This window comes from Oncorhynchus masou, unplaced genomic scaffold (genome assembly GCF_036934945.1).
Source record: "Oncorhynchus masou masou isolate Uvic2021 unplaced genomic scaffold, UVic_Omas_1.1 unplaced_scaffold_1144, whole genome shotgun sequence".
In the NCBI taxonomy this organism is placed as follows: Eukaryota; Metazoa; Chordata; class Actinopteri; order Salmoniformes; family Salmonidae; genus Oncorhynchus; species Oncorhynchus masou.
Genome location: NW_027001186.1, coordinates 14,946 through 32,577, shown reverse-complemented (window position 1 = coordinate 32,577; position 17,632 = coordinate 14,946). Strand labels below are relative to the sequence as shown.

Below are 17,632 nucleotides of genomic sequence, written 5' to 3'. Positions count from 1 at the left end.
GTAATGGGGAGCCCCTGTTCCTGATGGGAACAGTTTGTCCCTACCGCTCCACCTCCGTAATGGGAACAGTTTGTCCCTACCGCTCCACCTCCGTAATGGGGAGCCCCTGTTCCTGATGGGAACAGTTTGTCCAGACCGCTCCACCTCCATAATGGGGAGCCCCTGTTCGTCCTGACCGCTCCACCTCCGTAATGGGGAGCCCCTGTTCGTCCCGACCGCTCCACCTCTGTAATGGGGAGCCCCAGTTCCCTGATGGGAACAGTTTGTCCCGACCGCTCCACCTCCGTAATGGGGAGCCCCTGATCCTGATGGGAACAGTTTGTCCAGACCGCTCCACCTCCGTAATGGGGAGCCCCTGTTCGTCCCGACCGCTCCACCTCTGTAATGGGGAGCCCCAGTTCCCTGATGGGAACAGTTTGTCCCGACCGCTCCACCTCCGTAATGGGGAGCCCCTGATCCTGATGGGAACAGTTTGTCCCGACCGCTCCACCTCCGTAATGGGGAGCCCCTGATCCTGATGGGAACAGTTTGTCCAGACCGCTCCACCTCCATAATGGGGAGCCCCTGTTCATCCCTACCGCTCCACCTCCATAATGGGGAGCCCCTGTTCATCCCTACCGCTCCACCTCCATAATGGGGAGCCTCTGTTCATCCCTACCGCTCCACCTCCGTAATGGGAACAGTTTGTCCCTACCGCTCCACCTCCGTAATGGGGAGCCCCTGTTCGTCCCGACCGCTCCACCTTCATAATGGGGAGCCCCTGTTCCTGATGGGAACAGTTTGTCCCTACCGCTCCACCTCCGTAATGGGAACAGTTTGTCCCTACCGCTCCACCTCCGTAATGGGGAGCCCCTGTTCGTCCCGACCGCTCCACCTTCATAATGGGGAGCCCCTGTTCCTGATGGGAACAGTTTGTCCCGACCGCTCCACCTCCATAATGGGGAGCCCCTGTTCGTCCTGACCGCTCCACCTCCGTAATGGGGAGCCCCTGTTCGCCCCGACCGCTCCACCTCCGTAATGGGGAGCCCCTGTTCGTCCCTACCGCTCCACCTCCGTAATGGGGAGCCCCTGTTCCTGATGGGAACAGTTTGTCCCGACCGCTCCACCTCCATAATGGGGAGCCCCTGTTCGTCCTGACCGCTCCACCTCCGTAATGGGGAGCCCCTGTTCGCCCCGACCGCTCCACCTCCGTAATGGGGAGCCCCTGTTCGTCCCGACCGCTCCACCTCTGTAATGGGGAGCCTCTGTTCGTCCCCACCGCTCCACCTCCATAATGGGGAGCCCCTGTTCGCCCCGACCGCTCCGCCTCTGTTCGTCCCCACCGCTCCACCTCCATAATGGGGACCCCCTGTTCCTGATGGGAACAGTTCGCCCCGACCGCTCCACCTCCATAATGGGGAGCCCCTGTTCATCCCTACCGCTCCACCTCCATAATGGGGAGCCTCTGTTCATCCCTACCGCTCCACCTCCATAATGGGGAGCCCCTGTTCGTCCTGACCGCTCCACCTCCATAATGGGGAGCCCCTGTTCCTGTAGGGAACAGTTTGTCCCTACCGCTCCACCTCCATAATGGGGAGCCCCTGTTCATCCCTACCGCTCCACCTCCATAATGGGGAGCCTCTGTTCATCCCTACCGCTCCACCTCCATAATGGGGAGCCCCCGTTCATCCCTACCGCTCCACCTCCATAATGGGGTGCCCCTGTTCATCCCTACCGCTCCACCTCCATAATGGGGAGCCCCTGTTCGTCCTGACCGCTCCACCTCCATAATGGGGAGCCCCTGTTCGTCCTGACCGCTCCACCTCCATAATGGGGAGCCTCTGTTCGTCCTGACCGCTCCACCTCCATAATGGGGAGCCTCTGTTCGTCCCTAACGCTCCACCTCCATAATGGGGAGCCCCTGTTCGTCCTGACCGCTCCACCTCCATAATGGGGAGCCTCTGTTCGTCCCTACCGCTCCACCTCCATAATGGGGAGCCCCTGTTCGTCCTGACCGCTCCACCTCCATAATGGGGAGCCCCTGTTCGTCCCGACCGCTCCACCTCCACACAGGGCCCGCGGCTCATGACCTTGAATACATGTGTAGAAGGATCAGTGTGTCGGCCCGCCATGGCTGAAGGATCAGTGTGTCGGCCCGCCATGGCTGAAGGATCAGTGTGTCGGCCCGCCATGGCTGAAGGATCAGTGTGTCGGCCCGCCATGGCTGAAGGATCAGTGTGTCGGCCCGCCATGGCTGAAGGATCAGTGTGTCGGCCCGCCATGGCTGAAGGCCTGCAGGATCTTTTTAAGTGGGATTATACTGTTTATTTGGATGTTCTGTCCATGGTGCCCCATGGTGCGGCAGCGTAGCCTAGTGGTTAGAGCGTTGGACTAGTAACCGGAAGGTTGCGAGTTCAAACCCCCGAGCTGACAAGGTACAAATCTGTCGTTCTGCCCCTGAACAGGCAGTTAACCCACTGTTCCCAGGCCGTCATTGAAAATAAGAATTTGTTCTTAACTGACTTGCCTGGTTAAATAAAGGTTAAAAAAAATAAAATAACATTAAAAAAAACGTTGTATGAAGGTGTTGGCAGGTTGGCTAGATGATGGGGCTGGTATCAGGACAGCATTATGGGTTTTCACTATGACCCAGATGTATATGGTAGCTGTATATGGTAGCTCTTCTCCACAGTCCTTCCCCCTCCCCCTGTTATGTGACTGCTGTGTGATGTTGTGTTTCTGCAATACAGACTGAAGAAGGCAGAGGAGTGCTTCAGACAAGCCAAGGAGAAGGCTACCTACAGTGTCAAACCCAAGCATGCTTCGGGAATCGTAAGTGATCAACCTCATAATATAATTGGCCACTATATACACATGGACTTTTACTTGATTGAGTCTTTGTCACCGTTTAAAGCCTGAAGATATCTCAACATTTAACGTATCGTTTTCCCACAGAAAGCCAAGCTGGGCATGAAGATTTAAGACCGGTGGACGTCTACGTTTACTGTAGAGGGACGAGGAACAACCTCATTGGACTGCATGTACTACTACAGATGAATCACTTAGGCTTTAGAACAAGAACCAAAACGACACGCTAGTCCCTATGTAGGGCACTACTTTAGACCAGGGTCCCATAGGGATCTAGTCTAAAGTAGTGCACTACATAGGGAATAGGGTGCCGTTTGGGATATAAGATACTACTTTTTATTTTTTGACTCCAAGCAGCTGTCAGTCTGTCCGTCTCCCGGTCCTCCTGCCTGCTCTATGAGACCGACTATGCAGGCTTCTGTTATTAGCTCATCAGACACACAAACATCAACATCCAATCAGAAAGAAGAGGGAAGCACCATGGGATCAGAGGTCACAGGATGTCATTATACCAGAACTATATTTATAGGATGACTTCCACAGGGACATACTAAAGCATGCCTACTGTAGAGATACCTAGAGCCATCTTCTCCACAGTCCTTCCCCCTACTGTAGAGGTACCTGGAGCCATCTTCTCCACAGTCCTTCCCCCTACTGTTGAGGTACCTGGAACCATCTTCTCCACAGTCCTACCCCCTACTGTTGAGGTACCTGGAACCATCTTCTCCACAGTCCTTCCCCCTACTGTTGAGGTACCTGGAACCATCTTCTCCAGTCATACCCCCTACTGTAGAGGTACCTGGAACCATCTTCTCCACAGTCCTTCCCCCTACTGTTGAGGTACCTGGAGCCATCTTCTCCACAGTCCTTCCCCCTACTGTTGAGTTACCTGGAACCATCTTCTCCACAGTCCTACCCCCTACTGTAGAGGTACCTGGAGCCATCTTCTCCACAGTCCTTCCCCCTACTGTAGAGGTACCTGGAGCCATCTTCTCCACAGTCCTACCCCCTACTGTAGAGGTACCTGGAGCCATCTTCTCCACAGTCCTACCCCCTACTGTTGAGGTACCTGGAGCCATCTTCTCCACAGTCCTACCCCCTACTGTTGAGGTACCTGGAGCCATCTTCTCCACAGTCCTACCCCCTACTGTTGAGGTACCTGGAGCCATCTTCTCCACAGTCCTACCCCCTACTGTTGAGGTACCTGGAACCATCTTCTCCACAGTCCTTCCCCCTACTGTTGAGGTACCTGGAGCCATCTTCTCCACAGTCCTACCCCCTACTGTTGAGGTACCTGGAACCATCTTCTCCAGTCATACCCCCTACTGTAGAGGTACCTGGAACCATCTTCTCCAGTCATACCCCCTACTGTTGAGGTACCTGGAACCATCTTCTCCAGTCATACCCCCTACTGTTGAGGTACCTGGAGCCATCTTCTCCACAGTCCTTCCCCCTACTGTTGAGGTACCTGGAACCATCTTCTCCAGTCATACCCCCTACTGTAGAGGTACCTGGAACCATCTTCTCCACAGTCCTTCCCCCTACTGTAGAGGTCCCTCGAGCCATCTTCTCCAGTCATACCCCCTACTGTAGAGGTCCCTCGAGCCATCTTCTCCAGTCCTACCCTCTACTGTAGAGGTCCCTCGAGCCATCTTCTCCAGTCCTACCCTCTACTGTAGAGGTCCCTCGAGCCATCTTCTCCAGTCATACCCCCTACAGTACTGATCTGAAATGCCAAACATGTTACCTATTCAAGCTTACTGTATACCATGACAAGATGTGTTTTCCAAAGCAATATAAATGTGTATTAGGCTCACTGAAACAGTGATTGTGTACATATTAAAACACAACCTCATTGGACGTGAGAGAGGAGACGTGTGACGAGAAACACAGCAGAGCGTGAAGAAGGAAAACGAACACAACCGTTGTCCAGGATACATCCCAAATGGCACCCTATTCCCTATGTAGTGCACTACTGTTGACCAGGGCCCATGCACCCTATTCCCTATACAGTGCACTACTGTTGAACAGGGCCCATGCACCCTATTCCCTATATAGTACACTGTTGACCAGGGCCCATGCACCCTATTCCCTATATAGTACACTACTTTTTACCAGGGCCCATGCACCCTATTCCCTATATAGTGCACTACTGTTGTACAGGGCCCATGCACCCTATTCCCTATATAGTACACTACTTTTTACCAGGGCCCATGCACCCTATTCCCTATATAGTGCACTACTGTTGAACAGGGCCCATGCAACCTATTCCCTATATAGTACACTACTGTTGACCAGGCACTATATAGTGTTCCATTTGGGATGCAGTCTCTGACAGGTCACCGTCAACATGTTGATGTTCGGTGTTGTTGGTTTTAGGCCGTTGATCCCTTAGAGTAATTCACCTCTTAATCCCAAATGGATGGCAGCAACCAGTCGCATGAATGTTCTCAACATGCATCTGAAATGAAACGTGGTATTGGGGGGGGGGGGGGGGTGTAAAAAACCGAAAGAGCGTTACCCATGTTCTTTAGTCCAAGTCAATAATGGATCAGCTTAGCTGGGTGTTCTCACAGCAACATAATAACCTTGGGCTGTGTCCCAAACTTCTCCCTATTCCCTATTTAGTACCTTGCTTTGGATTAGGGCCCATAGTAGTGGTCTATATAGGGAGCCGTTTGGCAATACAGACATGATGTCCAACGTTGAGCTCAACTAGATTGTGTCCGGCAGAGAAGAGCTCTCTGTATCCTTGCTGACCAGTGGAGAGGTTTACCCACAGAAGCTCTTCTCTGATCACTGTTCACTCAGTCTAGAAGACCAGCTGTAGAATAGACTTCTGGCATGTTTTACTCACTTAACAATAAAAACATCACTTCAAAGACATATTTCTACTCTTATCGAGGAAAAATATATGCCAATTTTTGTGTAAATGTACAACTTATTCCCGTTTCATTTATCTGAAGTGATATCCATGTGACTCGGTAAGAAGACATTTCTAATGTATGTGAGGACAGAGAGGGTTATGGGAAATGTAGTCTGTTGGTTTGACAAACATTTTGTTAATGTAAGATAGTGAACAGTCCTAAAGGAATTGTTCATTTACATTGAAAAGTGCATTCAAATTATTGACTTGATTACTAAAAATAATATATTTAAAATGCTTTTATCAATGTAAGGTAGTATTGTATTCTTTATGTAACATATTTTTGTAAAGATTTTTATTTTCTGTCCCGCAGCATGTTAAATCATCATCCTGGAGTTGTTGGATAACGGTTTATTATTGTAAAATGTTGTTAGTATGTTACTGGATCTCTGCTTGTTTCTGGGAGCAGCAATGTCATTTATCTACAATAAAAAGGAATAAATTCAGCCTTTTTGTGGTTGGTCGATTTTGATTCTCTTTTGTTGAGAACAGCCTTTCTGTGGTTGGTCGATTTTGATTCTCTTTTGTGGAGAACAGCCTTTCTGTGGTTGGTCGATTTTGATTCTCTTTTGTTGAGATCAGCCTTGCTGTGGTTGGTCGATTTTGATTCTCTTTTGTTGAGATCAGCCTTGCTGTGGTTGGTCGATTTTGATTCTCTTTTGTTGAGAACAGCCTTGCTGTGATTGGTCGATTTTTATTCTCTTTTGAAGGCCGGCGTTCTAATCAGAAACGTGTCCTGAAAGAAGATGGGTGAGAATATGAGTCTTCAGAGTTGTTGTTGTTGTTTGTAGCAACTTTCATCTGAACTTCTTACAATACTGACGACAAAGTTTAAACAAAACACAATGAAAACACACCAAGAAACTTTCAACTTCGGTACAGATTTAGTATATCATTTATTCATTTATGTAAATATAAATGCTATTGTAATGTAACACTGTATTGATATAATCTCTCTAAATCTAATAATAATGTGATATTTATTTGTACAGAATGATATATTGCCTGTTTAACCCCAGGTCGGCTGTTGCTGCAGTAGGACCTTCTACTAACCCAGTCAGTCTCTATTCAACACCCTCCTACCCTCTGTGAAACCCCAGGTCGGCTGTTGCTGCAGTAGGACCTTCTACTAACCCAGTCAGTCTCTATTCAACACCCTCCTACCCTCTGTGAAACCCCAGGTCGGCTGTTGCTGCAGTTGGACCTTCTACTAACCCAGTCAGTCTCTATTCAACACCCTCCTACCCTCTGTGAAACCCCAGGTCGGCTGTTGCTGCAGTAGGACCTTCTACTAACCCAGTCAGTCTCTATTCAACACCCTCCTACCCTCTGTGAAACCCCAGGTCGGCTGTTGCTGCAGTAGGACCTTCTACTAACCCAGTCAGCCTCTCCAACAACCTCTCTACCAGAGTCCCTCTGTGGAATATGGTCATATCCATTAGGACACACATTAGAAACACATTTTGTAGTTGAAAATTAGCATTTTGTATTGAACCAAGTCCCTTTCTGTTTCAGTCAGTTTTCTCCCATTTGAATACGACCCCCCCCCCCTCTCTCCGACAGGCTGAGGAGACCTGTGGTCCAGGTAAGTCTGCTTCTGCAGAGACGGTAGAGGAAGTGAGATGTCCCACTCTGCTTTTTCCCCCCGGGTTCATATACAGTCAATGAACTAAGTGGACCAGACTCAGTTGCTATCACATTGTTGTCTATTGGAAAGGCACTTCCTTAAACAGTCTGGAATTGTGACCATTTTTTGTTTTTAACGGTAAACCCGCCTGAGTAAGACATCTTCATTTATCCACCATCTTTGAACTACAGAGTGTATGTGTTTAATCGGTCTGGGTTGTAGAAATGTCAGTTTGTCTCATATAGAGTGCTTGGTATGATCAACACAGAGCTGCTCTATGGAAACGTCCGTCATGCTCTGTACTTCTAAAGAGAGTGTGGCCCCTTCAGCTTTTATGCTTTCATTCTATGTGCCGTCGGTAAAAATGCATGTCCTCACCCTCCATGTACTCGAGTCTTGTACAAACTGTCTCCTGTGAGGTGAGCGGAATATCTGGACAGTATCTAGGGGTGGTCCAAGATGATAAAAAAAAGAGAGAGAGAGAAGCAGGAGGGAGACGAGTATCACCACTTCCCAGAGTCACCGACGGAGACCGATATACAGCGACACTGTTTGACTCTCTGGATCTTGCGGTGCCTGAAGGGTGGCTGGAGGTCGGGACAGTCCAGCTCTACGGTCAGCGTGGTGAAACGCTGCGGCCGGCAGAAAGCACAGGACCGGAAGGACTCCTGCTCCGTCTTAACGTGTCGTGGGATATAGAAGGAGTTACACTGTCCGTAGCAGAACCTGTTGATGATGGTACGACTGAGGCAGCCCTCCTCCCTCACCGTCTGACGCAGCGGCTGGGTCTTGCACCAGTCACTCTTCAGGTACTTCCTCTCTGTGACGACCAGCGCTTCCTGGCTGGAGGCAAGTATTTCCTGTTTACGGGTGCGTTTGTTGCCGTTCCCTTTGAAAGGGTTGGGGATGGAGCCTTGGAGGCGGGTCTTGCGGGTGTCGCCGCCCACCAGGCACAGGACGCCTGCAAGCAGGATTGACAGAACAAACTGTCTGTACATCCTAACAGAGAGAGGAGAGGAGAGATTAGAACAAACTACCTGGTCATCCTGACAGAGAGGTTAGAACAAACTATACATCCTGACAGAGAGGTTAGAACAAACTACCTGGTCATCCTGACAGAGAGGTTAGAACAAACTACCTGGTCATCCTGACAGAGAGGTTAGAACAAACTACCTGTACATCCTGACAGAGAGGTTAGAACAAACTACCTGTACATCCTGACAGAGAGGTTAGAACAAACTACCTGGTCATCCTGACAGAGAGGTTAGAACAAACTACCTGGTCATCCTGACAGAGAGGTTAGAACAAACTACCTGGTCATCCTGACAGAGAGGAGAGGTTAGAACAAACTACCTGTACATCCTGACAGAGAGGTTAGAACAAACTACCTGGTCATCCTGACAGAGAGGTTAGAACAAACTACCTGTACATCCTGACAGAGAGGAGAGGTTAGAACAAACTACCTGTACATCCTGACAGAGAGGTTAGAACAAACTACCTGGTCATCCTGACAGAGAGGTTAGAACAGACTACCTGGTCATCCTGACAGAGAGGTTAGAACAAACTACCTGTACATCCTGACAGAGAGGAGAGGTTAGAACAAACTACCTGTACATCCTGACAGAGAGGAGAGGTTAGAACAAACTACCTGTACATCCTGACAGAGAGGAGAGGTTAGAACAAACTACCTGTACATCCTGACAGAGAGGAGAGGTTAGAACAAACTACCTGTACATCCTGACAGAGAGGTTAGAACAGACTACCTGTACATCCTGACAGAGAGGAGAGGTTAGAACAAACTACCTGTACATCCTGACAGAGAGGTTAGAACAAACTACCTGTACATCCTGACAGAGAGGTTAGAACAGACTACCTGGTCATCCTGACAGAGAGGTTAGAACAGACTACCTGTACATCCTGACAGAGAGGTTAGAACAAACTACCTGTACATCCTGACAGAGAGGTTAGAACAGACTACCTGGTCATCCTGACAGAGAGGTTAGAACAGACTACCTGTACATCCTGACAGAGAGGTTAGAACAAACTACCTGTACATCCTGACAGAGAGGTTAGAACAAACTACCTGTACATCCTGACAGAGAGGTTAGAACAAACTACCTGTACATCCTGACAGAGAGGTTAGAACAGACTACCTGTACATCCTGACAGAGAGGTTAGAACAAACTACCTGTACATCCTGACAGAGAGGTTAGAACAGACTACCTGGTCATCCTGACAGAGAGGTTAGAACAAACTACCTGTACATCCTGACAGAGAGGTTAGAACAAACTACCTGGTCATCCTGACAGAGAGGTTAGAACAAACTACCTGTACATCCTGACAGAGAGGTTAGAACAGACTACCTGGTCATCCTGACAGAGAGGTTAGAACAGACTACCTGGTCATCCTGACAGAGAGGTTAGAACAAACTACCTGTACATCCTGACAGAGAGGTTAGAACAAACTACCTGGTCATCCTGACAGAGAGGTTAGAACAAACTACCTGGTCATCCTGACAGAGAGGTTAGAACAAACTACCTGTACATCCTGACAGAGAGGTTAGAACAAACTACCTGGTCATCCTGACAGAGAGGTTAGAACAGACTACCTGGTCATCCTGACAGAGAGGAGAGGTTAGAACAAACTACCTGTACATCCTGACAGAGAGGTTAGAACAAACTACCTGGTCATCCTGACAGAGGTTAGAACAAACTACCTGTACATCCTGACAGAGAGGTTAGAACAAACTACCTGTACATCCTGACAGAGAGGAGAGGTTAGAACAAACTACCTGGTCATCCTGACAGAGAGGTTAGAACAAACTACCTGTACATCCTGACAGAGAGGTTAGAACAAACTACCTGTACATCCTGACAGAGGTTAGAACAAACTACCTGGTCATCCTGACAGAGAGGTTAGAACAAACTACCTGTACATCCTGACAGAGAGGTTAGAACAGACTACCTGTACATCCTGACAGAGAGGAGGTTAGAACAAACTACCTGTACATCCTGACAGAGAGGAGAGGTTAGAACAAACTACCTGTACATCCTGACAGAGAGTAGGTTAGAACAAACTACCTGTACATCCTGACAGAGAGGTTAGAACAAACTACCTGGTCATCCTGACAGAGAGGTTAGAACACACTACCTGTATATCCTGACAGAGAGGTTAGAACAAACTACCTGTACATCCTGCAAGAGAGGTTAGAACAAACTACCTGTACATCCTGACAGAGAGGAGAGGTTAGAACAAACTACCTGTACATCCTGACAGAGAGGTTAGAACAAACTACCTGTACATCCTGACAGAGAGGTTAGAACAAACTACCTGTACATCCTGACAGAGAGGTTAGAACAAACTACCTGTACATCCTGACAGAGAGGTTAGAACACACTACCTGTATATCCTGACAGAGAGGTTAGAACAAACTACCTGGTCATCCTGACAGAGAGGTTAGAACACACTACCTGTATATCCTGACAGAGAGGTTAGAACAAACTACCTGTACATCCTGCAAGAGAGGTTAGAACAAACTACCTGTACATCCTGACAGAGAGGTTAGAACAAACTACCTGTACATCCTGACAGAGAGGTTAGAACAAACTACCTGTACATCCTGACAGAGAGGTTAGAACAAACTACCTGTACATCCTGACAGAGAGGAGAGGTTAGAACAAACTACCTGTACATCCTGACAGAGAGGTTAGAACAAACTACCTGTACATCCTGACAGAGAGGTTAGAACAAACTACCTGTACATCCTGACAGAGAGGTTAGAACAAACTACCTGTACATCCTGACAGAGAGGTTAGAACAAACTACCTGTACATCCTGACAGAGGTTAGAACAAACTACCTGTACATCCTGACAGAGAGGTTAGAACAGACTACCTGTATATCCTGACAGAGAGGTTAGAACAAACTACCTGTATATCCTGACAGAGAGGTTAGAACAAACTACCTGTACATCCTGACAGAGAGGTTAGAACAGACTACCTGTACATCCTGACAGAGAGGTTAGAACAAACTACCTGTACATCCTGACAGAGAGGTTAGAACAAACTACCTGGTCATCCTGACAGAGAGGTTAGAACAAACTACCTGTACATCCTGACAGAGGTTAGAACAAACTACCTGTACATCCTGACAGAGAGGTTAGAACAAACTACCTGTATATCCTGGCAGAGAGGTTAGAACAAACTACCTGTATATCCTGACAGAGAGGTTAGAACAAACTACCTGTACATCCTGACAGAGAGGTTAGAACAAACTACCTGTACATCCTGACAGAGAGGAGGTTAGAACAAACTACCTGTACATCCTGACAGAGAGGTTAGAACAAACTACCTGTACATCCTGACAGAGAGGTTAGAACAAACTACCTGTACATCCTGACAGAGAGGTTAGAACAGACTACCTGTACATCCTGACAGAGAGGTTAGAACAAACTACCTGGTCATCCTGACAGAGAGGTTAGAACAAACTACCTGGTCATCCTGACAGAGAGGTTAGAACAAACTACCTGTACATCCTGACAGAGAGGTTAGAACAGACTACCTGTACATCCTGAGAGAGAGGTTAGAACAGACTACCTGTACATCCTGACAGAGAGGTTAGAACAAACTACCTGTACATCCTGACAGAGAGGAGAGGTTAGAACAAACTACCTGGTCATCCTGACAGAGAGGTTAGAACAAACTACCTGTACATCCTGACAGAGAGGTTAGAACAAACTACCTGGTCATCCTGACAGAGAGGAGAGGTTAGAACAAACTACCTGTACATCCTGACAGAGAGGTTAGAACAAACTACCTGTACATCCTGACAGAGAGGTTAGAACAAACTACCTGTACATCCTGACAGAGAGGTTAGAACAAACTACCTGTACATCCTGACAGAGAGGTTAGAACAGACTACCTGGTCATCCTGACAGAGAGGTTAGAACAAACTACCTGTACATCCTGACAGAGAGGAGAGGTTAGAACAAACTACCTGGTCATCCTGACAGAGAGGTTAGAACAAACTACCTGTACATCCTGACAGAGAGGTTAGAACAAACTACCTGGTCATCCTGACAGAGAGGAGAGGTTAGAACAAACTACCTGGTCATCCTGACAGAGAGGTTAGAACAAACTACCTGGTCATCCTGACAGAGAGGTTAGAACAAACTACCTGTACATCCTGACAGAGAGGTTAGAACAAACTACCTGTACATCCTGACAGAGAGAGGAGAGGTTAGAACAGACTACCTGGTCATCCTGACAGAGAGGTTAGAACAAACTACCTGTACATCCTGACAGAGAGGTTAGAACAAACTACCTGTACATCCTGACAGAGAGGTTAGAACAAACTACCTGTACATCCTGACAGAGAGGAGAGGTTAGAACAAACTACCTGGTCATCCTGACAGAGAGGTTAGAACAAACTACCTGGTCATCCTGACAGAGAGGTTAGAACAAACTACCTGTATATCCTGACAGAGAGGTTAGAACAAACTACCTGGTCATCCTGACAGAGAGGTTAGAACAGACTACCTGGTCATCCTGACAGAGAGGTTAGAACAGACTACCTGGTCATCCTGACAGAGAGGTTAGAACAAACTACCTGGTCATCCTGACAGAGAGGTTAGAACAAACTACCTGTACATCCTGACAGAGAGGTTAGAACAAACTACCTGGTCATCCTGACAGAGAGGAGAGGTTAGAACAAACTACCTGTACATCCTGACAGAGAGGAGAGGTTAGAACAAACTACCTGGTCATCCTGACAGAGAGGTTAGAACAAACTACCTGTACATCCTGACAGAGAGGTTAGAACAAACTACCTGTACATCCTGACAGAGAGGAGAGATTAGAACAAACTACCTGTACATCCTGACAGAGAGGTTAGAACAAACTACCTGTACATCCTGACAGAGAGGAGAGGTTAGAACAAACTACCTGTACATCCTGACAGAGAGGTTAGAACAAACTACCTGTACATCCTGACAGAGAGGTTAGAACAGACTACCTGGTCATCCTGACAGAGAGGTTAGAACAAACTACCTGTACATCCTGACAGAGAGGAGAGGTTAGAACAAACTACCTGGTCATCCTGACAGAGAGGTTAGAACAAACTACCTGTACATCCTGACAGAGAGGTTAGAACAAACTACCTGGTCATCCTGACAGAGAGGTTAGAACAAACTACCTGTACATCCTGACAGAGAGGTTAGAACAAACTACCTGTACATCCTGACAGAGAGAGGAGAGGTTAGAACAGACTACCTGGTCATCCTGACAGAGAGGTTAGAACAAACTACCTGTACATCCTGACAGAGAGGTTAGAACAAACTACCTGTACATCCTGACAGAGAGGTTAGAACAAACTACCTGTACATCCTGACAGAGAGGAGAGGTTAGAACAAACTACCTGGTCATCCTGACAGAGGTTAGAACAAACTACCTGGTCATCCTGACAGAGAGGTTAGAACAAACTACCTGTATATCCTGACAGAGAGGTTAGAACAAACTACCTGGTCATCCTGACAGAGAGGTTAGAACAGACTACCTGGTCATCCTGACAGAGAGGTTAGAACAAACTACCTGGTCATCCTGACAGAGAGGTTAGAACAAACTACCTGTACATCCTGACAGAGAGGTTAGAACAAACTACCTGGTCATCCTGACAGAGAGGAGAGGTTAGAACAAACTACCTGTACATCCTGACAGAGAGGAGAGGTTAGAACAAACTACCTGGTCATCCTGACAGAGAGGTTAGAACAAACTACCTGTACATCCTGACAGAGAGGTTAGAACAAACTACCTGTACATCCTGACAGAGAGGAGAGATTAGAACAAACTACCTGTACATCCTGACAGAGAGGTTAGAACAAACTACCTGTACATCCTGACAGAGAGGAGAGGTTAGAACAAACTACCTGTACATCCTGACAGAGAGGTTAGAACAAACTACCTGTACATCCTGACAGAGAGGTTAGAACAAACTACCTGTACATCCTGACAGAGAGGAGAGGTTAGAACAAACTACCTGTACATCCTGACAGAGAGGTTAGAACAAACTACCTGTACATCCTGACAGAGAGGTTAGAACAAACTACCTGGTCATCCTGACAGAGAGGTTAGAACAAACTACCTGTACATCCTGACAGAGAGGTTAGAACAGAGCGGAGGGGCGGCAGGTAGCCTAGTGGTTAGAGCGGAGGGGCGGCAGGTAGCCTAGTGGTTAGAGCGGAGGGGCGGCAGGTAGCCTAGTGGTTAGAGCGGAGGGGCGGCAGGTAGCCTAGTGGTTAGAGCGGAGGGGCGGCAGGTAGCCTAGTGGTTAGAGCGGAGGGGCGGCAGGTAGCCTAGTGGTTAGAGCGGAGGGGCGGCAGGTAGCCTAGTGGTTAGAGCGGAGGGGCGGCAGGTAGCCTAGTGGTTAGAGCGGAGGGCGGCAGGTAGCCTAGTGGTTAGAGCGGAGGGGCGGCAGGTAGCCTAGTGGTTAGAGCGGAGGGGCGGCAGGTAGCCTAGTGGTTAGAGCGGAGGGGCGGCAGGTAGCCTAGTGGTTAGAGCGGAGGGGCGGCAGGTAGCCTAGTGGTTAGAGCGGAGGGGCGGCAGGTAGCCTAGTGGTTAGAGCGGAGGGGCGGCAGGTAGCCTAGTGGTTAGAGCGGAGGGGCGGCAGGTAGCCTAGTGGTTAGAGCGGAGGGGCGGCAGGTAGCCTAGTGGTTAGAGCGGAGGGGCGGCAGGTAGCCTAGTGGTTAGAGCGGAGGGGCGGCAGGTAGCCTAGTGGTTAGAGCGGAGGGGCGGCAGGTAGCCTAGTGGTTAGAGCGGAGGGGCGGCAGGTAGCCTAGTGGTTAGAGCGGAGGGGCGGCAGGTAGCCTAGTGGTTAGAGCGGAGGGGCGGCAGGTAGCCTAGTGGTTAGAGCGGAGGGGCGGCAGGTAGCCTAGTGGTTAGAGCGGGTAGCCTAGTGGTTAGAGCGGGTAGCCTAGTGGTTAGAGCGGGTAGCCTAGTGGTTAGAGCGGGTAGCCTAGTGGATAGAGCGGGTAGCCTAGTGGATAGAGCGTTGGGCCAGTAACCGAAAGGCGCGCTCTCACCACTGGTGTCCCCCAGGGCTCTGTTCTAGGCCCTCTCCTATTCTCGCTATACACCAAGTCACTTGGCTCTGTCATAACCTCACATGGTCTCTCCTATCATTGCTATGCAGACGACACACAATTAATCTTCTCCTTTCCCCCTTCTGATGACCAGGTGGCGAATCGCATCTCTGCATGTCTGGCAGACATATCAGTGTGGATGACGGATCACCACCTCAAGCTGAACCTCGGCAAGACGGAGCTGCTCTTCCTCCCGGGGAAGGACTGCCCGTTCCATGATCTCGCCATCACGGTTGACAACTCCATTGTTTCCTCCTCCCAGAGCGCTAAGAACCTTGGCGTGATCCTGGACAACACCCTGTCGTTCTCAACTAACATCAAGGCGGTGGCCCGTTCCTGTAGGTTTATGCTCTACAACATCCGCAGAGTACGCCCCTGCCTCACACAGGAAGCGGCGCAGGTCCTAATCCAGGCACTTGTCATCTCCCGTCTGGATTACTGCAACTCGCTGTTGGCTGGGCTCCCTGCCTGTGCCATTAAACCCCTACAACTCATCCAGAACGCCGCAGCCCGTCTGGTGTTCAACCTTCCCAAGTTCTCTCACGTCACCCGGCTCCTCCACTCTCTCCACTGGCTTCCAGTTGAAGCTCGCATCCGCTACAAGACCATGGTGCTTGCCTACGGAGCTGTGAGGGGAACGGCACCGCAGTACCTCCAGGCTCTGATCAGGCCCTACACCCAAACAAGGGCACTGCGTTCATCCACCTCTGGCCTGCTCGCCTCCCTACCACTGAGGAAGTACAGTTCCCGCTCAGCCCAGTCAAAACTGTTCGCTGCTCTGGCCCCCCAATGGTGGAACAAACTCCCTCACGACGCCAGGACAGCGGAGTCAATCACCACCTTCCGGAGACACCTGAAACCCCACCTCTTCAAGGAATACCTAGGATAGGATAAAGCAATCCTTCTCACCCCCCCCCTTAAATGATTTAGATGCACTATTGTAAAGTGGCTGTTCCACTGATGTCAGAAGGTGAATTCACCAATTTGTAAGTCGCTCTGGATAAGAGCGTCTGCTAAATGACTTAAATGTAAATGTAATGTAAATGTCGGCGCTGGGGGAGCTTTTCTATATCAAGTGTACATCTACCTCATTTACCTTGGAGTCCTGCACATCAACTCTGTACTGGTACTCTGTGTACATCTACCTCATTTACCTGGTAGCCCTGCACATCAACTCTGTACTGGTACTCTGTGTACATCTACCTCATTTACCTGGTAGCCCTGCACATCAACTCTGTACTGGTACTCTGTGTACATCTACCTCATTTACCTGGTAGCCCTGCACATCAACTCTGTACTGGTACTCTGTGTATATAGCCAAGATATTACCTGGTGGCCCTGCACATCAACTCTGTACTGGTACTCTGTGTATATAGCCAAGATATTACCTGGTGGCCCTGCACATCAACTCTGTACTGGTACTCTGTGTATATAGCCAAGATATTACCTGGTGGCCCTGCACATCAACTCTGTACTGGTACTCTGTGTATATAGCCAAGATATTACCTGGTAGCCCTGCACATCAACTCTGTACTGGTACTCTGTGTATATAGCCAAGATATTACCTGGTAGCCCTGCACATCAACGCTGTACTGGTACTCTGTGTATATAGCCAAGATATTACCTGGTAGCCCTGCACATCAACTCTGTACTGGTACTCTGTGTATATAGCCAAGATATTACCTGGTGGCCCTGCACATCAACTCTGTACTGGTACTCTGTGTATATAGCCAAGATATTACCTGGTATCCCTGCACATCAACTCTGTACTGGTACTCTGTGTATATAGCCAAGATATTACCTGGTGGCCCTGCACATCAACTCTGTACTGGTACTCTGTGTATATAGCCAAGATATTACCTGGTAGCCCTGCACATCAACTCTGTACTGGTACTCTGTGTATATAGCCAAGATATTACCTGGTAGCCCTGCACATCAACTCTGTACTGGTACTCTGTGTATATAGCCAAGATATTACCTGGTAGCCCTGCACATCAACTCTGTACTGGTACTCTGTGTATATAGCCAAGATATTACCTGGTAGCCCTATATATATATATTTACCTGGGAGCCGTGCACATCAACTCTGTACTGGTACT

The 17,632-nt window shown here is 48.8% G+C and overlaps 1 protein-coding gene and 1 pseudogene across 1 annotated transcript; one reads left to right on the top strand and one right to left on the bottom strand.

Annotated features, from left to right (window-relative positions):
• LOC135529352 (formin-2-like) overlaps positions 1–6,219 on the top strand; it is a 164,518-nt pseudogene extending 158,299 nt beyond the window's left edge.
• Positions 6,220–7,341: 1,122 nt separating this feature from the next.
• LOC135529354 (gremlin-2-like) lies at positions 7,342–8,398 on the bottom strand. Its single transcript, XM_064958135.1, has one exon. The coding sequence runs from the start codon at positions 8,396–8,398 to the stop codon at positions 7,904–7,906; it is 495 nt and encodes a 164-aa protein (XP_064814207.1). The 3' UTR covers positions 7,342–7,903.
• Between the last annotated feature and the right edge of the window lie 9,234 nt (positions 8,399–17,632).